The sequence below is a fragment of the Eleutherodactylus coqui genome, chromosome 10, assembly GCF_035609145.1.
Source record: "Eleutherodactylus coqui strain aEleCoq1 chromosome 10, aEleCoq1.hap1, whole genome shotgun sequence".
In the NCBI taxonomy this organism is placed as follows: Eukaryota; Metazoa; Chordata; class Amphibia; order Anura; family Eleutherodactylidae; genus Eleutherodactylus; species Eleutherodactylus coqui.
This window is the reverse complement of record NC_089846.1, coordinates 130,169,606-130,196,636: the sequence shown is the minus strand read 5'-3', so window position 1 is coordinate 130,196,636 and position 27,031 is coordinate 130,169,606. Positions and strand designations below refer to the sequence as shown.

Here is a 27,031-nt window from a genome sequence, read left to right as displayed (position 1 = left end):
AAGACGTCCGGCAGGGTATTCTTACTGTATATTACTGGCCGCTCTGTTTTCGGGGGCCTCTCCAGTATGTCCCATACCACAGTACTGGCTCTAGCCAGCAGATGGCGCCATAGTATAATGACAGAAAGAGAAAGCCTGCTAGGAAACCCTGAATCCAAAATTGGATTGCAAAGATTTAAATGGAGGCTAGAATGATCCTCAATGCGCTGCATCTCCATTCACATGAACGACTATTGCTCCTACGTAAACCACAGGGGCGATAGTCGCTGGATCAGTTTGCCGGGCGCCTATGCACCCAAAAGTCCAGTAGATGTCTAATTAACTGAAGAAAGTTGGTTAGAGCATTTTCATTAAAGGGGTTATTTGGGACTTTGTGCATTTTTTCTATTCCCAGGATAGGTCATCAATAGATCATTAGCAGCGGTCTGCCACCTGGATCCTTGTCAATGAGCTGACTCCCAATGACACTGTCATTATGGACAGCACTGGAAACAGATAGTGCTGACAACATTGCAGCAGCCCGGTTTGGTAGTGCAGGCACAGCTCCCATCGAACTCAATAGGAGCTGTGCCTGCAATACCAACCCAGGCCACTACACTATGGACAGCAAATTCTGCTTCCTGCATTGTCTGTGCTGACAACGGCATCGGGAATCACCTGATCGGTGGGGATCCCAAGCATTGGACTCGCGACGATCATCAATTGATGATATATTCATATATTCATATATATATATATATATATAGGCTTAGGATGTCAAGGTATATAAGGAAATGTATCCAATTTGCACTTACTTTCACAGGGGCCAGAAGCCCCCTATTCCTGCTTGCAGAGACATAAGCGATGCTAGATGAGCATAGGTAATGTTCAAATCGGGATTTGTTGGAAGTAGCTAACACCAAAAAGAAATGCAACGTATTTTGGAAGACGGACACACTGACCTCCTCCTTCAAGAGACTCCCAAGTAGAAATGCAGATGTATAAATACAAAGCCATATCACATGCTCACTACGTATCATCACAGGTTCAATTACACACAGAACTTACCAAGAACAGTAGTGTAATAAAACTGATTTCATTAGTAGCAAGAGAAATATAATTCAAAATAATCAAAAATTGGTTCACAGTAGCGAAAAAGGGCGGTCATCCAGATCAGTTACATGCTTTGTGGCCAGAGCCTCAAGACAGGAAGCGCATAAATAGGAGTGCGCTACCAGAAATGCGTCACCAGGGTCACAAACTAGTACACAGCTGGTCAAATTAGCCCGAAGTAGTTGGTAACATTGGAATGTATCCTAGATATGGAGCACAAACATTATAATGGAAGGCACCAGAATGATCTTATATATGATCTTAAATATGTCATCTTGAATATTGATTGGTGGCACTAACAACAAGCTTAGTCTCTTCGCCAACGACCTGCTTCTTACTATAACCAACCCATTAACCTCACTCCCAAATTGAATGATGATACTAGAAAAATTTAGCAGCATTTCGGGCCTCAACATAAACCAGTCTAAGTCAGAAATCCTCTACTGCAACACACCGCCAAATATACAAAAACTAATCAAAATAAATTTCCAATTTAAAACACAAAAACACTACAAATTATACCTAGGGATAAAGCTCACTAACTCACTCCATACATTACACAAATGGAACTATGTTCCGCTCTTTAGACAACTAACTCTTGACTTGGAGAGATGGAAAAACCCACTCTTATCGTGGATCGGACGCATTCACAGCATTAAAATGACTCTACTTCCAAAGTTGCTATACCTCTTTAGAACCCTCCCCATACCAGTCCCAATCCCAGAACTAGGCTCATTCCAAAAGAAAATATCTTCATTCATCTGGGCACACAAACGCCCCAGAATATCCAAACCCATAATGCACCTCCATAAGAACCATGGGGGATTGTCAGTACCCTGTATTATAAAATACTATAAGACCGCGAGACTGGCCCAAATACCCCCCGTATATGCAGGCTCCCAATCGTCATTATGGACCACCATAGAGGAAACCAAATTTAAACCATACACCTGGCCATCACTACTGTGGACAAAAGTCCCCCTCCCACCCAATTTAAAAACCAACTCTCCATATACCTTCTTCTCCATATTATTATGGAGACAAACTAGATTTAAAATAAACTTACCCGCTACCCCATCACCATTGACACCCTTGTGCCATAACCCAGACTTCCCACCCGGGCTAGAAGAGTCTCCATTCATATGGTGGAAAACAAACAATCTGAATACTTTGTATGATTTTCTGATCCATGGAAAACTGATATCGATGTCCACTTTTAACAGCCACTACAACCCACCACCTGGCGAGTGGTGGAGAAAAATGCAGGTCTTCCACTTTTGGACCTCAAAACTAAAGCTATCAACAAAGATAGAACTAAATCGGATGGAAGCCATATGTAAATTTTGCCCCACTCACCCAGGAACCTTATCCCACTTCTATGCCATGTTAAACAACACACTATCAGACTCCAAGCTACCTTGCATGCTACAGTGGGAAACCGATTTTAACACAACCTTATCATTAGCCCGTTGGCACCATTGTTCTGAAACCCTCAGCAAGAATAGCTGGCAAATATCATTAACCGAGACCTCCCTAAAGGTACTACACAGAGCATACCTAGTACCTGAAAGACAACATATACCCAGATATCTCACAATTATGCTTTAGAGGATGCAATGACACGGGCTCTCAGACACATATGGTGGTCATGCCCAAAAGCCCAGGACTTCTGGAAAAGAGTCTCTCACCTCATAGCTTCGGTAACAGGGACAGATATTGGACTAGACCCATTCATCCCATTACTGAGAAATAAACCCACAGGAATGCGCAACCCTCCATTCAAGCTACTCCAACATATAACTATGGCAGCTCGCATACTAATAGCACAACAATGAAGAAAACCTACACTACCCTTCGAAGCCTGCATAACACGAATAAATAAGATTTTTGTAAACGAAAAGCTTGTTGCCATCCGGCAAGACACAACCCCCCAATTCGAGAAGATATGGAATCCTTGGATAACGCACATCAACATCCCTAATCTATACAACCACATGAGGACATAAGTGGAAGATCCTGCTAGTTCCATCTAGTTATATTCACTAATCTAAAAATATCCACTATGAAGGTGGAAAAGACATCTAAAAAACAATGAATCTCTCAGTCATGACCAGAGCTGGAGGACATCGAGATCTGTTTTACCCCCTCACCCCCCTATCACTCTAATAAAAACATGTGAGACTCATAACACCATGACGTAAGCCTATCTATGCAAACTGAATCAATATTTTAGTTCTGTTAATTATCTATAGTATATAAGTTAAAAACAGACCAATAACTCTGTACTTCATTGTCAAGACTTTACCCCCCTGCGTGGGGAAATTGTGGCAGAGTGTTGCCACCCTTAATATTTTATCTCAATAAAAACCGTTGAAACACAAATATGTCATCTTATATCTGATCTTTTTTGAATGAAGATCATATAAACTTAAAATACTAATAAAAAACACATAGCATTTTATAGAAGCTGTGCCTGCAATACCAAACCTGGCCCCTACACTGTGGACATCGCATTTTGGTTCCTACCTTGTCTGTGCCGACAGCGGCACCGATCAGTGGCGATCCCGAGCATCGATCATCTATTAATGACTTATTATATAGGCTTGTTTGCACATTTTTATTATTGATTTGATCATGTTTATGGTGTAGTCAATTATCATAATTAGTTAGGGGGTCAGCTACAGTTTGAATGATCATGGGTATACATTGTAATCCTCTACTATTTTGTTGGGTATATTGTATAAGTGTTGGCCTATCCTTAGGATAGGCTATCAATATTAGACAAGTGGGGTCCAACTCTCAGCACCCCATTGATCTGCTGTTTGATGGGACCATTGCATTCCGATGAGTGCTTCCATTTCCGCATCGTTTACATTGCTAAGTACTGCACAGTGCTGTACTTTTAGTAGTGGCTGGACTAAATATTGCAGCTTCAGCCGACCATGTAATATATGGATCGGACAGTTCCCCCCAAAGCTAGACCCACTTTTTCTTAGCATCATTACTTCTTGGTTCATAAAGAGGGGTCCTTGATGGTGGGTGAATCCCTATATGATTTCCATATGCCTCATTTGGGGAGGCATATTAGCCTTTTACTCCCCACTTCCACACGAGCCAACCTAAACAACCAATGACTGTGAATCAGCCAAAGCAAATAACCAATCACTGTGAATCAGGCAACTCAAATAACCAATCACCGTGAATAAGCCAACCTAAATAACCAATCACCAAGAATGAGTAAATCCGAACAACCAATCAGGTTGCGAATGGTGTAGAAGTGGGGAGTAATATAGATATATGCTTTGGGGAGGGCTTAGCTTTATAAGACAACACCTTTAAGTCTATGACTAGTTAGCCAGACAGATAGATATGATGAGGAGAACAGTGTTGTTCTAATGGTTGGCCAAGTTACATTTGTTAGTTACAGTCTTAACCTATTTGTAATATTTTTGTTCAGAATGCTTTTTGATTAGTGGAACTGGCAGAAAATGTTTCCCGTACAGTATAGTTAGGCTCATTGATATTCATTCTTTCACTCTAAGAACTTAACAAAGGTCAAGAGATGCCTGCTGGGCAGCTCCAACTCAGCTAAAGGCACTGCCACTCAATGCACAGAGCAGGAACTAGGTCTTCAAGGCGGCACACCAGGTCCCACGTCTAGCCATTCTGACGGCATTTGATTGCGCTCTCAGTTATGTCGAAGTGCCTTGCAATGCCCGGCTCTGCTGGTGTTATCTCCCACGAGTGATGAAGGTAGAAAGTGTGTAGACTGGCATTAGTGTAGAAATATTATATGAAAATAATGAAAATATGTGGAAACGGGTTTTTAAGTTCAGCGAGGGTAAATAAATATTGGAGGAGGCGAGGAAGAAAAAGAGCAGTGGACCAGAGTTCTAGATTTGAAGCCTGTGACGCGTAGGATGGAATGTCAGAGGAGACGGAGTTTAGTAAATAATGTAAGCAAAGTTGAAGAAGCAGAAGAAAATTGGGGTAAGGAATGTGAAAGGCTGAGTAAAAAGAACTTCAAGTGATTATGGCCTAGGAGACAAGTGGATGTTGGAGAAAACAAATGGAGAGCCGAAGCAGAAAGATAATAATCACTTCAAAATAAGGCATTAAAGTTTGCAACAAATGGTAGAAAGGAAACAGATAGATACCATCGGTGTGAGCGGAAAATCACTAATGCCCATTAATCCACAGAGGTCACGCGTTACTCTGTTATATAAACATGGCCGGACTCTTCCTGCCTAATGATTTATCTCATTTTTTACAAAAATATTCCGCAATATTACACTAAAAACCAGAACATGAAAGTGCAACTGAAGTCAAGAATAAGTAACTTTTTTATATTGAGGCTCTTCTTGAAAGTCACTGCTTATGTCGTGCCGTAACCCTATGTTGGCAGATAACTTTACAACTTCATGACAGTGTGTATGTAGGTGTATACCCCAGGGTCAGACCAAGATTGGTAGAAATGCTTGGGTAAACATTTGGAGGGTGCCCCCTGCTTAGTAATAGTGTCATATAAGGCGCCAATGTCGACAGGACCCAATCTTATATGATGATATGTATATCGGGTTGGTCTAACTGAGCTCTGATGATGCTGTAGGGCACACACGTCAAACACAAGGCCCACTGCCTTATTTTATGTGGCTCACCGGCCGTGCATCAAACACACAGGAATCATACTCACCCAGGCCGCGGCTCCAGTCCGGCAGCGACAGCAGCCACTGCTGAGACTGTGACTGCTGAACTCTCACCAAGCCGGTGGTGCAATGCTAAGTCTGTGACTGCTGACCTCTCTGCAGCGGTGTTTGTGCCACAGCGAGAAGTTAGCGGTCATAGAGTCATCAGCGGCTGCTGCCGTCGGACTGGAGCTGCAGGCTGGCTGAGTGGAAAGCCTGTAGGGATGCTGCCTGGCAAGAGGCCAATAGGGAGGTTGCTATTAGGCTTTGGCCGGGCAGCATCCATGGGACTATGGGGGTCACTATTACTACTAGGGCAACTATGGAGGTCACTGTTACTACTGGGGCCACTATGGAGGACACTGTTACTACTGGTGCCACTATAGGGGCCACGTTCTACTGCGACCACATAGTCTCGTTTTGTCCCGTTATACGGCCATGATTATCACAGCCGCATAACGGTAGAAAAACGCGTTATATGTCAGAAAGAGTTCCTGGAAGCAGTAAAGTACCTTCTATGTTGTGGACATGATGTTCTTCATAGCTGTGAGATACCCTCATCTGGTGACCACAGGGGCAGCTCAACCTTGCACAGGTAGAGAGCAGTACAGAACATGTAGCATCATGAAGGAACTGCAGAGATGCGCTACTAAACTGGAGCACAAGTGATACAACACACTGACTAGCTCTACTTTGTGATGGACTGCCTGGCTTGCACTGAGGCCAATCTCACATGTCTTCAGCTAAATCTACACATTAAATGGCCAGATCTTCCAGCCAATTGCATGCACTACAAATCACCACTGTCTGTGGCATCGTAAGCTCAATGAGTTTCAAGTTATGATGGCCCAAGAAAGACTAATTTATACTGAAAGTATTATAACCTGAGATCATTGTGACCTAAGGGGCCACCGCATATATAGTCTTTGTCTCTATGCAAGGCATCAAAGGGAATGTGTCATCAGAACACGGCCTTTTTATATATATCAAGCTTTCATGTTAAACATATTTTTTAATTCTAGGTTATGAGGTATAGTTTAAAAATCCTAATCCTAAAATCCTGCATTTTTCACACTTACCACGGAACCTAATAATAGGCTGATACTTCCTTTTAGTAGAGAAAACTTTTCAGCAGTCATCTTAGGTTGGGTTCTCACAGGGCGGATTCTAGGCGGAAATCTCGTGGTTTGGCCGCAGCGAAAAACCGTGAGATTTCCGCCGGGAGAACCGCTGCTGCAAAACCCACGGCGGCTTTGAAGCGGCCCGGCTGCTCGTTCTTCCACTGCGACCTGCACTCCCATAAAGGAGAGCGCGGCCGCAGCGGGGAAAAAAAATGGACATGCTGCGGTCGGCAAATCCGCGCCGCAGCGGCGGCCTCTGCCGGCTTAGCCGCAGCTGATTTGCCGTCCCGTGTGGACGAGATTTCTGAGAAATCTCGTCCATATGGCTGGCTAATCCCGGGATTAGCGGCAGCATGCAGATTTGCCACGGCGACATTTCGCACGGAATTTCTGTGGCAAATCCAACCCCTTGTGAACCCAGCCTTAATATCTCCATAGGCAAGACTGCAAAGGTAATACCTGTATATGGAAAACACAGGATCCACCATTCACAATAGGTATAACCTGTTACTACCTATTCCCCCAACCTGCAAAATGACTTCTGCACAAGTCACAGGACATTCCTAGAAAAGTCTTTCATAGAAGTCAATGGAACAGCTCCTATCCATTGTGTCTATAGTCCATGAGGCTGCAGTAAAGCATATCTCTAAATGCTGTTAAATGCAGCTCAGACAAGACGGCCGTCCCCACGGTCATGTACAGAAAACAATAAAAAATATGCCGTCAGGAAACAAAAACTGATTAGAAAAAACTGTCCACAATATTCCATGTGTGGTCTGACCAGTGACTTGTAAAGAGGAAGAACAATGCACTTGTCATCTGCTCCTAGACCTTTTCTGATGCACCCCATGATCCTATTTGCCTTGGCAGCAGCTGCCTGACACTGGTTGCTCCAGTTACGTTTACAGTTAACTAAAATCCCCAGGTCATTTTCCATTGTTTTGCCATTTAGTGTGTAATTGTGACATATATTTTCCCCACCCATTTGCATATCTTAACATTTATCAGTGTTATACCTCATATGCCACATTTCGGCCTAAGCTCCCAGCCCATCCAGATCCATTTGCAACTCTACGCTGTCATCTCTTGTGTTACTTTATACAGTTTTATATATTCTGCAAATAATGATAACTTACTGTACAATCCCTCTACCAGGTGGTTAATAAATGTATTAAAAATAATAGGACCCAGTACTGCCCCCTGCTGTACCCCACTAGTAACAGTGACCCAATCAGAGTATGTACCATTAATAGTCACCCTCTGCTTTCTATCATTGAGCCAGTTACTTACCCCCTTACACACATCCTTACCCAGACCAAACATTATCATTTCATATACCAACCTATTATGGGGCCATGCATCAAATGCTTTGGAAAAATCAAGACATACAAGATCTAATGACTCCCCAGTTTAGTTTAGAACTTACCTTCTGATCAGATTGGTTGGACAGAACACCTCCTAAACCCATGCTGAAACTGAGTTATACTCATAAAGATGAGCGAGCGTACTCGTTAGGGCAAAATACTCGAGTGAGTATTGCCATTTTCGAGTATGTGCCTGCTCGTGAGAAAAGATTCGGGGGTCGGCGGGGTGAGCAGTGAGTTGTGGGAGTGAGCATGCGGGAGAAGGGGGGGGGAGAGAGAGAGATTCCCCCCCCCCCCCCCCCCCGTTCCTCGCCGCTCTCTCCCACCGCCCCCCGAATCTTTTGGCACGAGCGGGCATGTACTCGAAAATGGCAATACTCGCTCAAGTATTTTGCCTTAACAAGTACGCTCGCTCATCTCTAGTTATACAGCTATTTTACTTGGGGTCCTCCAGGATACCATCTCTTAAAAACTCTTCAAACATTTTACCCACAATAGAAGTAACACTTTCCGGCCTGCAGTTTCCAGGTTCACTTTTTGACCCCTTTTTGAATATCGGCACTACATTTGCTATGTGCCAATCCAGTGGAACACAATCACTATAAAGTCCTTAACAATAGTCTGTCTATTACATTACTTAATTCCCTTAGGATCCGGGGGTGTATGCCATCGGGACCTGCCAACTTGTCTATTTTAATTTTTTTTAGATCGGCTCTGCATTTCTTCCTGGGTTAGATTGGTGACATTTTATGGATCACTCTTCGGAAGCAACTTCATTAAAAAAAAACCTCTTAGTTCTAAGCAGGGGCGTAACTATAGAGGATGCAGGGGATGCGGTTGCACCCGGGCCCAGGAGCCTTAGGGGGCCCATAAGGCCTCTCTTCTCCATATAGGGAGCCCAGTACTATGAATTAAGCGTTATAGTTGGGGGCTCCGTTACAGATTTGCATCTGGGCCCGGGAGCTTCAGGTTACGCCCCTGGTTCCAAGCTTTAAAGGCATTTATCATATTAACCATCCAAAACATTTTGGAATAATCATGGAGTAACTTACCGCAGTAGAAAGTCTTCCTCCATTCCTTTCCACATGTATTACAGCTTCTTGGATGAGCGAAAACAGATTTAATAGCACACGTTCTAGGTCATAAATCCCATGCATTTCTTTGGCAAGTCTCTCGATTGATGCAATGTATTCATTCCAGTAAGAGTCTATTTCCCCAACGTTAAAAAGGCAACCTCGCATCACCGTTCCACAATACCCAGCACATGGGCGTGCCAGTAAATGACCCTGGCAGTGAGAGCAGTACCACATTTTCAGAAGCGCCCTACCACAGTCCTTGTTGAACTTTAAATAGTCAGTAGTATTAATCACTTCAATGCCGAGGTTCAGAGCCTGCAGGAACACTTGAGAAGCTTGCAAAGATTTGGATACTTGTGTCATCATTGTTTTTGGATACTGACCAAACGCATTGATGTCTCGTCTGGCCAGTCGAAGACATTCTACACTTTCCACTGACTCTTTGAATCCAGGGTTCAAGTAATTGCCATACACTACCGGGAACAAGCCATCAAAAAACTCATTCACCATATCATTCACGTTAATGTCTGAACCCAAGACGTAGAGTGAAACGTCTGTGAATAATTCACCGACCAGTTTAAAGGTTTTAGACGAGATGTTTTGGTAATGAGTCTTAAACATTGTGTTTGTATAATTCCTTGCATGCCGTATTACCATTTCAAACGCTTCTGCAAGAAAAGAGAAAAGAGAGAGTGAGCAAAATGCAATTTGAATCCACTTTCAGATATTCATTCATTCATCAAATAGTTTCTCTTAAGGCTTCAAAATTCACAAGGCAAGGATGGATTTTAGACGGACACTCATTTTTCTGCAAATCTATGAAAAGTGGCAAAGTAAAATGCTTCAATATATCCGACTCTCACAATTTCCCTTTGGTGCCTTCGATGCTTTTTTATGTATGTATTCTCAACATACACAAGCATCAAGAAAAGCTTTCATGAAGAACAATAGTCATGTCACGTGGATCCACATATGTGAGACGAGACGGCTAAAGCATCACCGTGGCGAATGAGAGCACTTCCTTACATATCAGCTATAATTGCTAGGCTTTATAACTGCAGTATACTTGTTAATGCTCAGAATATAATGAAGCACTAGAACTGCTTAATGAGCAACTTATGTCAGTGATTATGAAGCCAAACAAGGATAGTAGTTTGAGAACTCGGTACCATCAACGTGCAACTAAATCATAATTCCAATTATTGTTCAAAGTTTCTTATAAAAATGGGTCTTATAAGGAAACATTTTTACACAAATGTTGTATACCTTACCATATCTTCAATTAAAATTAATGGATTCCCTATTATGAGGTAGCTACATGGCCAGCATCAAGTGGGGGCAACATTTGGGCTGTTTTGGGGTGTAGAGATGTGCCAGGAGAAAGGTAGGGGAAGTGTATGGGGCACATTTATCAATAATGTTCAGTAATAACAATGGATTCACAAATGTGCAACCAGAGATATACTAAGTACTGCGAGTATAAGCCTAGTTTTTCAGCACATTTTTTTTGTGCTGAAAAAGCCCCCCTCGGCTTATATTCGAGTCAGGGAAGGCTTTAAAAAAACCTCCATAGTCACCTCCCAGCCGGCGTCTGAGTCTCTGGCAGCGATGCGGCAGGCTGCGTGAATTCTCTCCGCTGTCATCCCCCGCCATCAGCTCTGTGTAAGTAAGAGCTGTGATTGGATCGAGTGTCAGCCAATCACAGCCGGTGCTCGATCATTTACAGCCAATCAAGCTGCTTTAGAATTCTCCCCGCTGTCATCTCCCTGCTCGGCTTTCAAATCCCCTGCCATCGGTGCTGTGTAAGTAAGCGCTGTGATTGGATCGAGCACAAGCTGTGATTGTCTGGCATTCAATCCAATCACAGCGCTTACTTACACAGCACTGACAGAGCCAAGCAGAGAGGATGGCAGGGGATGACAGCGGGGAGAATTCAAGCAGCTTGTTGCACAGACACAGATGCCGGCTGGAAGGTGAGTATGGAGGGTTTTTTTTTACCTAGTATATACTGGAGTATAGCTCGGCTTATACTCAAGTCAATAAGTTTTCCCAGTTTTTGGTGGTGGAACTTACTGCCTCGGCTTATACTCGGGTCGGCTAATACTCCAGTATATACGGTATGTTACTAGATATAGATATGTATTATGTACAGCTTAATGGTCTATAAGAGATTTGGCTCAGCCATCAAAAGTTTTTTGCCACATTCTATTCCTATGTACACCACTGAACAACATTGAAAATGGCTCCAGTCTTTCTCAACACTTTTTTTAACCTTTGAGGCAGATATAATAATATTAGATGTAGATAGCATAAACCTAGGCGAGACAGACGAAGATCTACCCGATTCATGACAGTGGTGTATACTGTGTGATATATTTGATGCATTTTGCTAGACACGTTTATATTCTTTACACAACCTTCTGGTTGGCTTATTTTGTACCAGAATTTTGCGTGAAAACTGTAATGCACACTATATTGTAATTTAGGTTATTAAATGCTACATCATAGGATGTTACTGTTTTCTCATCTTACACTGTTTCCCTGAAAATAAGACATACCCTGAAAATAAGACATAGCATGATTTTCCAGAATTTTTGAGGATGAAAAATGATTTTTCAGGCTTTTTGAGGATGCTTGAAATATAAGCCCTACTTCAAAATTAAGCCCTGCTAACTGTTAATTTAAAAAGTCAATTTAAATAGTGTCCAGGCAGCTATACATGTAAAAAAGTTAAACCTTTTTGAACAAAAATTAATATAAGACACTGTCTTGTTTTCGGGAAAACACGGTAGTTGCAGGAGTGAGGTGCCACGTTTGCTCAGGCCTCTTGGCACAAAAGATTGCAAAATCTATAGAGCTAGACACTGCAACAGCCTGAGCAATGGGATTATAGGAATACTTAAGCCAGATGTAGGAGACAAAAACCCACAGTGATAAATGGCATAAAGTATTGCTACAAAGTTATCCCTGAACTGCCTCAACTGGACCTGTTACTTTGAGGAGTACTTGCCCCAAAAAGGGCGACCCCCATTGCAGGACAGAAGCAAGGTCTAAGTCACAGAGGAACAAGGGCAACTGAAAAGAGAGCACAAAACATTGAGCAATGAACACTGAGCTGAACACAATAGGTATAACCAGCACCCTCTGCAGGGAGGAGCCAACTTAAATACCACACAAGAGGTTACTGATAGGCTGACTCAGATGACTGACTGTCCAATCAGCCTATCAGCACAGAGACAGAAGAGAGACGTCTCTCCTTCAGTGGAAAGCGGCAAGTAACGCTGCGCATATAGCAAAAGGCACATCACTTGGTCTGGTGCTGGCATAATGATGTTAGTCTGGACCATGCCCATTTCCTACCCCTTTCAACACCAGCTCTAACCATAGATTAACTTGGTTGAGTAAGTATAACCAGAGAAGAACTTGTCTGCCTTGGTATAATCATATATTAACTTGGGTGAGCTGGCATAATCCTAAATCACTATATCTTGGTTGAGCAGACATAACCACAGATGAATGTGGCTGAGTTCATAGAACAATAGTTGAACTTGACTAAGCCTGTATAAACAAAGATGAACTTGGCCGGACTGATGCATCCATAGATGAAATTAAAAGGGATTGTCCGAGCTCTCTTTGATGTATAAAACACAGCTTCCTCTGCCATAAAACAAATAGGCCTATTCTCATCTTTCTCTGCTCCCTGCCGTGTCCCATGCTGCCACTTGTCCTCACTCCCGTTGTTTACTTACAGGTTGCAGTTCCGCCTATTTATAGGACGTCACAGCCTGCTGCAGCCAATGATGGAGCACCGCCCTTAATCACCGAGCCCCATCATTGGCTGCAGCAGCCTGTGATATCCCATAAACAGGCTAGAGCAGCCTATAAGCATAGTGTCACTTGGGAGACCCATAGCGATGGCGTGGGACACAATGGGAAGAGGTGAGTATTTGTTTTTTTCTTGTTTTCTGGTGGGGAGTTGTGTTTTATATAAAAAAGAGAAAGGTCTCAGACGACTCCTTTAACTGAACTGGTAGAATAATAAATCTGGTTGAAGTTGCATAATGATAAATTAATTGGGTTGAGTAGACATAACTACAGAAGAACTGGGCTGGCCAGGTATAACCATAGATGAGCTGAACTGAGCTAGTATAAACATAGTTGAACTCAGCTGAGTTGGTATCCATAGCTGAACTTGATTGAATGGACATAACTATAGATGAGGCTGGCCGAACTGTGAATAACCATAGAAAAACTCGACTGAGCTTGTATAAGCATGGCTGACCCTGGCTGGGCTGGTATAGCCATAACTCAACTTCGTAAATTATTGGTCTAAATTATGTAAATTCGAAGGTCTATCCTTAACCCTTTCCAATCCACTGTCTGACATCTAAAGACATTATGATTTAAGGCTGTACAGCTCCGATGTTGGAAGACATCCGTCGGGGTTCTCTTACTGTATATTGCCAGCCTCTCTGCTGTAGTAGCCTATCCAACGTGTCACCTCATGCAGTACTGGCTTTAGCCAGCAGATAGCGCCGTTGTATAACGGCATAAAAAGAATAAGCCCCCTAGGAAAACCAGGATACCAATTGGATTGGAAAAGGTTAATGCACCGTGACATCAGTACCTGCTATATCTATGATAGCCCCTGTTTGCCACAAATTAGGATATAAAACAGGTTAGACCAGTTTGTTTTTGCATAACACGGGTGGGCTGAAAATCGTCAAGGATTGCAAAATGTTATGCCCTAAGAAAATAATTAAAGGCCAAGAAGTAGAATAGCTATAAACACCCAGCTTTTAAAGGGAGAATTGTGTTACATAAATATACGGAACTTCTCCTTTAATTTAAAGGCTTTGTTCTTAATCATGTTCACGAGCCATGTCCCTTTTTTTTAGAAGAATATAAAAATTGCTTAGAGCCATGTCTATAGGCTGCATATTTTATATCAAGGACCGTAGCAGCACATTGATTATATTAATCATTTAGCATACTCATTTTGCACAGTAAACAAAGGAATCCTAATGACACAGCATGAAAGCATGAGCCGCCCATAAATGAACTAATAGCGCTCTTACTCTTTAATTCTTCTGTGTGTCCTGTCTCCATGTTGTCTGCATTCTTCACTTAATTGCACACAAATTAAAGCAGCTAGTTAAAGCATAGCTGAGCCCTGACAAAGCATAGGGTTCGGCAAAATGACTACACTTCTTTCCCACACACAACTCGGTCTAAAAGGGGCATTACTTCCAACGATGTCTAAAAAAAAAAATAGCCGCTAACACTTGAAGAGAAAAGTTTTAAGATGCAAATGAACTTTAAGTGTTTTAATTACTTCTCCTACCTTATGATCGGAATGACCATTATTCAGTGAGAAAGGTGAATTTAATTGGCCAAAATGGCCAACAATAAATTGTGATATGTATTAATTTGTCCCGTGTCACTGTTTTATGAGCGGGCAGCTGGTTGTCCCATGTCACTGTTTTATGAGCGGGCAGCTGGCACAATGGTTAAACTAATGGTGTAGTAGAAATCAATAGGAAATTAATGACCGTCATTTAAATATGTAGCACATTTTTGAAAGATTCATTTTTTTGTATGTAATGCAAAATGTCATTGGTGGTAATTTAATGAACCCAAGTCAAGAAAAGTCATTAATAAGTTGTAAAATATGGAATTATACAAGGCCAGGGTCATGCGGGGCGGTTTGGCACAGTCTTGATTTCCTAGTGCCTATAAAGGTAACACAAATAGTCCCTAAAGATTCTATGTGACACCAAATTCTCCCTTTTAGTATTAAAAAATTATAATATTCTTCCTTTGGTCTACAGAGAGCAGTTCTGGTACCCATTCAGGTCATTGAATTTCTGAACCATGATGTTCATACAAAACCATGATGTTCATACAAAATGACCACAATGGTAAGGAAAAAAGCTAGACAATTCCACTAAAGAAACTCTGTTGCTGTCCCCACTCTCTGTCCAAGGCAAGCCACAATAGACCTATGGAGGAAGGCTGTACCCCGGTGTATGAAGTCCTGCAGCAACCAGTGGAGCAGGGCATGATTTGCAGCAACTGATGGAGCATGACATTATATTTATCTCTGTGGGTTTCATACAGAATCAATCGAAGGCATACAAAGATGCAGACGAAATACATATGATTTACTTCATTAATGGGCTTCATCAGAGGCGTAACTTGAAGCTTCTTGGCCCCGATGCAAAACCTGTAACAGGGCCCCCAACTATAATGCTTTATTCATAGTACTGGGCTCCCTATATGGAGAAGAGAAGCCTATAGGCCCCCCAAGGCTCCTGGGCCCGGGTGCAACCGCATTCCCTGCATCCCCTATAGTTACGCCCCTGGGCTTCATATAGTGAACAGCAAGGGAAAATCCTTTTACCAATTGCTGTCCAACATGCTGCAGTCAGACGATTGTGAAAGAACCCTACTTAGTAACCACTTGGTGCAGTCAAATACTGAATATTTAAGAATGACATTCTGCATATCACTCATATTCAGTCAATACCTATATTTATATTAATATGACCGCATTAACCCTTTGCAATCCAATTTTGGATTCAGAGTTTCCTAGGAGGTTTTCTCTTTCTGCCATTATACAATGGCGCCATCTGCTGGCTAGAGCCAGTACTGCGGTATGGGACATGCTGGAGAGGCCCCCCGACAACACAGCAGCCAGTAATATACAGTAAGAATACCCTGCTGGACGTCTTCCAACATCAGAGCTGTACGGCCTTCAGTCAGAATGTCTTCAAACGTCAGACAGTGGATTGGAAAGGGTTAAAGTGGTATTCTGGGACCTTTTAAAAAAATGTTTCTATTGATGACTGGCAGGTCAACAATAGATGACCGTTGGGAACCCACCGCTTGGATCTGATTCCAAGGACCACTGTTACTGCGGTCAGTTAAAGAAGCATTGACCATAGCGCAGTGGCCCGGGTTGGTATTGCATTCTGCTTCCTGCACTGGTCGTAGTGACAGTGGTCCAGGGAATTTTTTGTGTTTAAACATATTTTTTAAGAATTTTTGTTGATTTTCTTTTTATCTTTCGATCGCAATCGAAATATGAATCGTATTTAAAAAAAGAAATCCTCAAATCCTGCACTTTTCATACTGAACACAGAGCCTAATACTAGTCAGTCACTTCCTGATCTGTAGAGAAAGCTTTACAGTAGTCATCTTACTAAGATCACAGGCAGGATTACACTGATGGGTAACACCTATATGTAGATAACAGCAGCAGCATATTCTTATAAAGAAGAATATTATACAGCAGGACTGAGCAGTGCAGCTGTGAATCCTGCACTGGAGCGAGTGACATTAGAGCCAGCAGCATCTCTGTGTGAATCTCTCTGCCTTTCTTACTATGCAACTGCTTCCTCCATGTCTCTCCCTCTTTAGAGACTTCTGTAGGCAGCATGCAACCTGATCCCTCAGTGAGCAGATCTGTTTTGAGACAGATTATTGCAGAATTTCAAAGTGAATGATCAGTTAAGCAGTCAGGCTGGATTCACACGGGCATATGCGTTTTTACATTCGCCCGCCAGCAACGTTACAACGTGTGAACGGGCACACATCTAAACTTTGTGCGCCCATTCAGACAACACAGACCCAGCGCATATACGCAGAGCCCACAATGTCGTTGGGCGGGGGGAGACAGTTTAGCTCTGCTAAGCTGTTCTCCCCCTGCCCTCTCCCTCGCCGGCTCTCTGCAAGGGGAAGAAGGGGGATGGGGCGGGAGCTAGTGTGCTAAGCTCCCGCCCCCTCTCCACCCCTTGTCAACAGCCAGCAATGGGGCGTAGAAGAGGAGAGAGGGAGGAGGGGGTTTATCAGTCACACTGCTAAACTCCCTCCCACCTCCCCTCTCCGGCAGCTGTCATTGGCTCCCATAGGAGTCTATGGAAGCATCCGTATTCAGAAAGATAGTTCCAGGACTATCTTTCCTGCTCGGCAAAAAGGCATGGGCGTATTCCCGTGGTGTAAAAGCACGCGGCCAGGCAATATAGTGCCGGGCACTTTTACACCACGGGAATACGCCTGTGTGATCTGAGGCATTGGAAGCCAATGCATCAGATGGTAGCGTATATCGACCGGCCGTGAAAACAGCGTCCGATATACGCTTGTGTGAATAAGTCCTCAGGGGGTAAGAGAAGTGGCTGATAAGTAGAGAAAGAGGCATTTGTTAAAACGACAGGTACCTATTAACCCTTTCCAATCCACTGTCTGACGTCTAAAGACATTCTGATTGAAGGCTGTACAGCTCTGATGTCAGAAGACATCCGGCAGGGTATTCTTACTGTATATTACTGGCTGCTCTGTTGTCGGGGGGCCTCTCCATAATGTCCCATACCGCAGTACTGGCTCTAGCCAGCAGATGGCACCATTGTATAATGGCAGAAAGAGAAAGCCCCCTAGGAAAGCCTGAATCAAAATTGGACTGCAAAGGGTTAAAGCATATACAGTTCTCAGTTTATCAACCCAATTTTAATACTATTGCAGCTTGATGATGATTGTCTTCCAACAATGGTTTCTCTCCATTTTAAAAACATTTGTAATCTAAATAAAGACATATAGTGATGCTCACCAATAAGCAAGAAGCAGCATCTGGCAGCTTCTTATCTTCCTCCCAAGTTAGAAATAACAGAACAGTTTAACATAGGGCTGTGTTTACACATAGTAGGAATTTAGGATTCTGCATGTAATCCAATCAACCCTGACATCTGATACAAAACCCACAAGTGATCATTCCCTATGTACGATAATTGTGGCCATCATCACCAAAATGAATCCTACCTGCAAAAAATTGTGTTGTCAGATCCAATTGTCAATGTGTCCAATGTCAAACGACGAGCAATATTAAAATGACTTCACATTGATGAATGGAGCCTCCGTCACAAGTGCCATTAGATCTAACAGGAAGAATCAAGAGCAGCATGCAGGCCTATTCTTGCTGTCAAACAATTGGAAACCACAACAGAATACTAAGGGCTCGTTCACAAGGGGCGTTAGCCACGCAAAAAATTTTGGCTAACTGCGGAAAAAATTGCGTGAATGGACGATTTTTCGGCACAGAAGTCCTGAGCTTAATTAGTGTCCAGAGCAGCATGGTGCTTAAAAAAATGCTGCTGCTGCGGGAGGAGAGAGATGAAGTTCCTCAGGCCATCAGGGTTTCCCAATAGTGGGGAAAGAGAGAGAGAGGGGCTAGAGGGGATCCCCCATTGCAAGAAGAGAGAGGGTGGAGCTAGAGAAAAGGCAGTGCTAGAGGGGTTCTCCCAGGGATTCCCCCATAGCAAGAGAGTACGGAGCTAGAGGGGGGGGGGGCTAGAGGACAGTTCCCTCTAGCCTCACCCTCTCTCCCCCAACTCTTGGGAAATCCCTTGGGGAAGCCCTAAGGGTGCATTCACATGGGTGAGTATGATATCTGTCCAAGAATATCGAACCCATATTGCTCTTGCAAACCAGTGATTTTTCATGCAGGTATGATGATTTTTGTGAGAAAAACACATCACATCGCTGCACATGCAATTTTAATGCAAGTTTTTATGCGCATGAAAATCACGTTCTTTCATTAGTAAAAATAGAAAAATCATATTGCACTTTGGGTTTGTTGCATGGGATTATCACATGAAGACTTGGGGAGTTGGTGTTGCATTACAGCAGTATGGCTTAAGCTTGATTCACAGAAGCGTATATACACGGCTATGTAGGCACGTTTTGACGGCCAACTGATATACGCGACCATCTGAGGCATTGGTTTCCAATGCATTCGTTCACATGGGCGAATATGCAGCACGTAAAAACGTCACACCGTAAAACATAGAATATACGTGACCAAAATGTGCGTCTGCTATTATACGTTGGGTAAAAAGATAGTTCCAGAATAGAGATGAGCGAACGTACTCGTTAAGGGCGATTTCGCAATCGAGCATCGCTATTTTCGAGTACCTGACTACTCGGGTGAAACCATTCGGGGGGCGCCGGGTGTGAGCGGGGGGTTGCAGAGGGGAGGGCGGGGGGGGAGAGAGAGCTCCCCCCTGTTCCCCACTGCTACCCCCCGCTCCACCACGCCGCCCCCGCCCCCCCGAATCTTTTCACCCGAGTAGCCAGGTACTCAAAAATAGCGATGCTCGATTGCGAAATTGCCCTTAACGAGTACGTTCACTCATCTCTATTCTGGAACTATCTTTTGACCGATATATGGCAGCGGCTCCCTTGGACTCCTATGGGAGCTGGGAAAAAAAGGGAGGGGGAGGCAGTTTAGCTACGTCCAACACAGGGAAAAGCTTACAGGTGCCTCTATAAAGGCATTTGAAGTCATTCCAAGGATTTATGCCGAGCGAGGGATTTCCGGGCTGCGATGCATTTTTTCGCTAAAACATCACACCCAGCCGTGGATGAGAAAATACTAATTAAGCTCGGGACTTGATCGCAGAAAATCGTCCATTCATGCAAATTCACAGCGCGTCTGAGCGAACGTAAAAATGCATATGCTTGTGTGAAGCAGAACGGGTACCTATAGGGTGTATACAGGTTTATTCAAAAAGAAGTAGTGGATTTGGGGATTAAATCACAAACTAGTTACAAAAGACGAGTACACAATCCACAGATCACTGAAAGAAGGTTCAAAGTTTAAGGCATTCCAGCAAGTTCAATGGCGACACCACAGAGGAAATCGCTTTGTGTGCTGGAGTTTGCGAAGTGTGAATCCATTCCTAGGGCTCATTTACACAAGCGTATACCGGCCGGCATTTTCACAGCCAGCCAATATACGCTTCCACCTGAGCAGTCCCCCGCTTCACCGGCTTTCTGACTTTCTCCTCCCCTCCAGCTGTTTGCAATGGGAGTGGGCGAGGCGGAGATGGAGCTAAGCTAAGCTCCCGCCCCTTCCTCACAGCCAGAAATGGGAGAGGGCAGGACAGAGCGGAGCTTTGCTCCGCCCCTGCCCCACCCCCTCCCATTGCAAACGCCGGGGCAATAAATCACACGCATGAGCAAACAATGACGAGTTCACTCATGCAGATAAATCACTGACATTTCACTCGCTGATCGTTGTGTCATTCACTATACCGGCATGAGACAGACGACAAACAATAAGGGAGTAAACTGTATTTCATCGTTTAATCATCGGCCGCGTTTACACTGAACAATTAGACTTCAAATTCACACCATTAAACGATTTTATTTTACAACGATAATCGTTCTGTTTAATAGGGCCTTTCCTCTTTCCAGTGATGTGCAGATTGTATACTTGTCTTTTGTAGGTTTTTTGCAATTAACGGCTCAGGGAATTTGCGCAGCTGACTTACAGGTGCAAAAGCGACTGAAAATCAGCAACTGGAATTCCCTGCTGCGCGAAAATATAGATCTTGACTTATCTTTGGTGCACAAAGCGCAGGTCTGTCCGTAGACTCCTATGGGAGCTTGAAAAAAAGGGAGGGGGCGAGAGTTTAGCTGCGCCGCTAAACCCAGCGGTAAACCCACGGGGATGAAGCGAACCCCCGCCACGGGGAAACCTGTTTATCCCCAGGGGAATCCCTTCATCACCGCTCTGGAGAAATCCCTTCATCCCCGCTGCGGAGGAGGCTCATCATCCCTGCTGAGATTAAGGGATTCCCCGGCAATGAAGGGAAGCCCCGAGGTAACCCCCTTCATTGGGGGTTCCTTTTACTGGAGAAAGATGAAGGGAAGCCCTGGTGGACCCCCTTCATCTCCCCATGGATTCCCTTTCTCGCCAGAGACTTCCTTCATCCCAGCGGGGCTGGAAGGATTTGAGGAATCCCTCCAGCCCTGCTGCTGGGGAATTCCCTCCAGCCTTGCTTCTGGGGCATCCCTTCATCTCCCATGCAGGGGAACCCCTCCAGCCACGCTAAGATGAAGGGAGTTCTCGTCAATGAAGGGAATCCCCGGAGGGATGAAGAGGGTTCCCCCAAGGACTCCCCTCATCTCTCTATACAGCAGTGCATATTTTCCGTCCCTCCCGTTTGGCGTGGAAAGATCATCTGTTCAGACAATATTCCTGCAGCTATAACTGCGTTGTTTTTTTTTTTTTGCGCTGCTGCTAGTTGCGTGCTTTTTCACGCCCATGTGAACGAGCCCTAAATCCCCAAATCTGCTCCTACTTTTTGAATTACCCTGTGCAATAAAAAGTTAATGCACGTGATAATCACAACCACATAGCCATTATACCACACTGCCACGGTAAGAGTCTCTCCAGCCCATAAACCTCGTCAGCAGTTTTCTACCTGATTATATTGTATACAGGAAATGAGTTCATTTTTATTGTGTCTTTTGCTTTATTCTCCATGCCCAAAAAACAAACAGGAATATAAAGGCCACATCGTGCCGGGGACATCTTTATGGCGGAGTTAGTGATTTGTTTAAGAATTTTGATGCTCTGCTAAAGAGCCTAAAATAAATATGATATCATCAAGTCATATACAAGCATCTGGAGAGAGATTGGAGAGCGAAGATCTATAGAGACAACACTGCAACATCTGCTCTGCTTCTCCTAGATGCAGCACCAACACTACTTCATTTCTGCTGGGGTCTTCTAAAACAAAAAAAATTGCTTTTAACATTCTCCCCATTATTAAGTCGAACAATTTCTTTGCATTATTGTATCCCCCGCCCCCCTCGCCCCCCCCCCCCCCCCACCTCCTCCCACCCCCCATGCAGACCAGGAAAGTTGCTTTAATTGCTCTATGTGTCTTTCTAATTTTTTTTTGTCTTTACTGCAAAGCAGAAGCTTTCTAGCTGTGTTCTATACAATTGGGTATAATTGAGATTTTTGGAGAACGTGACATTTATAACAATAAATAAGAAATTCTGAATAAGTAATCAGCACTGGTATCTTCGCAAGCCAAAGACATTGGAGGACACATATGGTTATAGAAAGGATAATGCTTGCCAGAAACAGTCAATTATATTAATTAAGAAGCTAATCGTAAAATATATGCAGTGGATTGATGTAAAACCGTCCACTAATGCAGATAAAATGACTAAACACGCAAACATATATAAATTAGAGTAACTCAGGAGTTCATTTTGCCGTGTGGAGTCGCTTTCATCCCTGACCGGTATAAAACATATGGATATTAATTGGCTTAATGTGAAACTGGCACTAAGGGCTCTTTCCCACGAGTGTATATTGGCCCGCTGTTTTCACGGTCGGCCGATATATGATGTGATCAGATGCATTGGATTCCAATGCATCCGATCACATGGCCGTATTCCCGTGATGTGAAAAAGTCCAACCGGCCAATATAGCTCTGTGCATTTTTACGTCGGGCCCAAAAGATAGTCCTGGAACTATCTTTTGGGCCGGAATACGTTGGTCGCTGCATGGGCTCCTATGGGAGCCAATGACAGCAGCTGGAGAAGGGAGGTGGGAGGGATTTTAGCAGCGTGAACGCTAAACTCCCTCTCTTCTCTCCTCCCCTTCGGCTGATTCCAATGGGAGGGGGTAGGACGGGGCGCAGCTAAGGTCCCGCCCTTCCCCACCCCTTGTCCGCAGCCAGCAATGGAAGAAGGCAGGATGGGGCGGCATTTAGGTCCACCATAGTCCCACCCCTTCCCATTGGAATCAGACAGAGGGGAAAAGAGGTGAGCCGGCAAGGGGGGGAGAAGGGGAAGGCTCAATTGCATGGCAGCCTCGGCGTATACGCGCCAGGGCCCATGCTGTGTGAACGTGCGAACAAACGTTAGATTTGTGCACTCATTCACGAGCTTTTACGCCCAAGATGGTAGCATATATCGTCCGGCCGTGAAAACGGCGGCCGATATATGATCGTGGGAATGAAGCCTAAGTAGGGCTTTGGTAGGAAAGCTAAATGGTAAATTCTTCTCTCCGAAGAAAGTTTATTGTATGCACTGCATGTGCCAATCAGCAGAAAACAAATAAAATAAAAACAAAATAAATCATGGTATTTGTATAGCGCCAACTTAGTCCGCAGCGCTTTCAGGTAATAATTACTTATTACCCCCACCAAGCTGGGTTCTCATTTTACCGACCTCGGAAGGATGGAAGGCTGAGTCAACCTTGAGCCGGCTACCTGAATCATGCGGGGATCGAACTTGCAACCTTCATGTCGTAGGCGAGAGCTTACACTCTGCGTCACACGAGGCTCATTATGCCATGCTCTGGTACCATATGCAATTTGTCCCCAAGAAGACTCAATCAATCACCTTTATTTATATAACATGCATAGATGTTCTGCAGGACTTTACATCACCTGATATTTCCAGGTTTTGGCCCACTGGGGCTCACGATTTTTTAATTCACCTATTAGTATGTTTTTGGAGTGCGGGAGGAATCCAGAGTACTTGGATAAAACCCACACAAACATGGGCAGAGCATACAGACACCAGGCAGGTGTCAGGAACCCAGGACCCCAGCACTGGAGGGCAACAATGCTAACTACTGAGCCACCATGTATGTGGATTCATAAACAAAAATATTTTTGACAACTATGTTTTTTTCATCTAAATTATTGGCAAAAGGATTTATCCTGAAGCAGATACAGAATACTGAACTGACACAACATCCAAAAAACCAACGTATGGAAACATGGTCAAAAATACAATACCATACAAAACTTCAGGTTGCACCTGCATCTTAAGTGCCAATGTAATAGTTTAATTGTGTAGTAAATGTTGATTTGATTCTCTTGTCATGTCTGTAGCAAAAGGTCACTTATCATAATTGGGGTAAAAACAGAGAAATTTACCAACACTCAAACGATGACTTTTTTTGCTGGGTACATTCTATGCCTTCCTGAGACAAAAATAGCAAAAATTGCTATGTTTTGGAATCCAAAAAATGGGAAGTATCAGCAGGGAAGGCAAAAGATCACCAGCGATGTACATTTAAGGAATGTTGCTGAAACTGCTGTCTTTGACTGCCAACGATGGCCATTTTTTTGTCACTTGATGCACTTAAAGGCATGAGAGGACCCGAGTCTAAGTAAGTAAATGTTAATTTGACCAATACTAAAGGAAAGAGCATATTTTGACAAAGTTGTCACAGCCACTAGGTCAGCTAAGTAACTTGTTCCCCTGTGAGTTCAACAAAGTTCAACATAGGGCAATCTGCTGCTCTTAACGCTTTCTACATATTAAGGCGTTGACCAGAGATTTACCATTTTTCAACTTTTCACCCATCCATTGCATAGGTGAAAACTGATAGATCAGTGGGGGACCAACCATTGTGACCCCCACAGTCCTGAGTATGAGGGTCCAGTTGATCTCCAAGGGAATGGAGTGGAGGTCATTCACTGCCACGCTATTCATTTCAGTGACAACACCCAAAGTGTTTGAATGAAGCAATTTCTGGTATTCTCTTTGAAATGAATGGGGAGGCAGTGAGACTGTACGACCTCCACTTCATTCCCTTGGAGACCAGCTAGATCCAGTTTCATGGGATTGGTGCAGGCCCCAGCAGTTGGCCCCCATTTATCTATCAGTTTTCATCTGGACAGTGAATGGGTGAAAACTTGAAAAAATGGTTAGTCTGTGAAATACCCCTTTAAACCCTTCAGTGGCAGGTTTATTATTGCAGTGCCACTGTACTATTTGACAGTTGACATTATGGCAGGGAAATCTCCAGGGCTTGCTGCACTGAGTATGCAGTAAATACCCCGGGAGATTTCAGATGACAGCTCAGTGCTCTGCACATTTCAGCACGAGAGCTGTCCACGGAAATCTTCTGGGGTTTAACTGCATGGTCAGTGCAGCAAGCTAGAGATTTTCCGGGTGTGCCACTAAAGGGGTTAATAATGATTTGTCAATCTGACTATAGAAGTAATGACTATCATTAAAGATCCAGTTGCATAATCGTTCACAAAAATTGTTTTTTTCTCTGATATTAAAAATCATCAGCTCCAAGCAAGAAAGATCTGTCCCACTGGTTAGAATACTTTCAAAACCTTTATTGGCTGTCGTAGGTAATTGCTACAATTATAGTGTTTACTAATGTTCAAGTAAATAAATACATGTGAAGCAATACAGATGATATTCAGCATATTGAAGGTTTTACATTGGCAACATTGTTTCTATTGCATGAAATATTCAGTATTGCATTGTGAGAAATATGGGCAACTTAAGTCAGCATATCATACAAAGCAACTTATTAGCTGGCTGCTACAGGGAGTAAGATATTGGCTGGTTGCATCCATGATGTGCAGTGACAGTAATCCAATATTGTTTAGCTCATTTATCAATAACCAAGTGTCTCCGAAATTAAACTATATAACAATAACATCAATTCTGCACGTAATTATTGAATTAGTGACCAGTAGGTTCTATTTGCTGCAAAGTGAATTATTTTTCATGGCAGTAACAGTAAATTAAAATGTTTAAACAAGTCCAACAACATTACAAAACTGGGATCCATTTTTTCTCGATTATTTTAGTATTTTGAAATATTATGTCTTTCCCCAGTTTAACATATCTAGCATTCTGAGCCCCACAATCTTCAGAGATCTCTGCATTACCCTTAGTGCAGTCAATTTGGGAATGACTGAACACTAGAGATGAGCGAGAACCCAAATGCTCGGGTCCGGGTTATTCGAGTCGAGCTTTTTGTAAAATTCGAGAGCTCTACTCGAGTAACGAACCCCACTGACTACAATGGGAGACTCGAGCATTTTTGTACGCGGGACGCCGGGTGCCGAGCTTTTTTTTTTCTCTTAGGTTCGTTATCTCTCTCTCCCCTGCCTGCCAGACAAAAAATTGGCCAATGACGCGCTCTGCATCGCCCCGGGGAGGGGCCAAAACAGCCACGTCACAGCAGGAAGGAGCCAAAAACTGGGGCGGTGTCGAACACGGCTTGATGCTTGTTTGAGTAACGAGCACCATAGAGTACGCTAATGCTCGAACGAGCATCAAGCTCGGCAGAGTATGTTCGCTCAACTCTACTGAACACCTTATCTCTTTGTCCTCCGTAGTAAATGCCCCTTGTATGGTCCAGTGTGATTATTTTATGTAGACTTTGCTGTAACGAAAATGCTTGTCCAAGCCTAAAAATCACGTTGTTTTTTTTTAACTAACTAGTCCCCGTCACGGCACACCGGAAGCGTCAATATCACGGTGCAATGTCCACAACACAAAAGTGGGTCCAGGCTGGTGTCATGGAGTCCATGTGAAAAAAAAAAAATCACAGCATATCATATTTTGGTCGTTTCACAGATGAGATAGTAAAACATACAAATGTGCGCTGTCCTGCCAACTGGACACTGTTTCTGAGTGCTGTCTGATGTAAGTTGTGCCCGAGAATCTCAGGCGCAACTTGAACATGGCCATCTGCATCAACTTGAACATGGCCATCTGAATGCGGACTAAAGGGGATGTACAACTTTGAATCCAATGTTTTATTGTGTCGGTGCATCTAAAATGAAAAAATGAAACCCAATAACTCTGTAAATAGACATTGCCTATAATTTTTTGTCTTCAACAGATATGCAAACCAAGGGCGTAACTATAGAGGGTGCAGGGGATGCGGTTGCACCCAGGCCCAGGAGCCTTAGGGGGCCCATAAGGCCTCTCTTCTCCATATAGGGAGCCCAGTACTATGAATAAAGCATTATAGTTGGGGGCCCCGTTCCAGGTTTTGCATGGAGGCCCAGAAGCTTCAAGTTACGTCTCTGATGCAAACTCATGTGTCTTCATGGTAACAT

The 27,031-nt window shown here is 43.6% G+C and overlaps 1 protein-coding gene across 1 annotated transcript in view; it reads right to left on the bottom strand.

The window, feature by feature from the left end:
- The window catches only part of GPC3 (glypican 3), a 440,854-nt gene that overhangs the window by 267,114 nt on the left and 146,709 nt on the right, over positions 1-27,031 (bottom strand). The window contains exon 3 of the mRNA XM_066581848.1: positions 9,315-10,006. Coding sequence (XP_066437945.1) covers positions 9,315-10,006 — 692 coding nt within the window. The remainder of the gene's footprint in view (positions 1-9,314; positions 10,007-27,031) is intronic.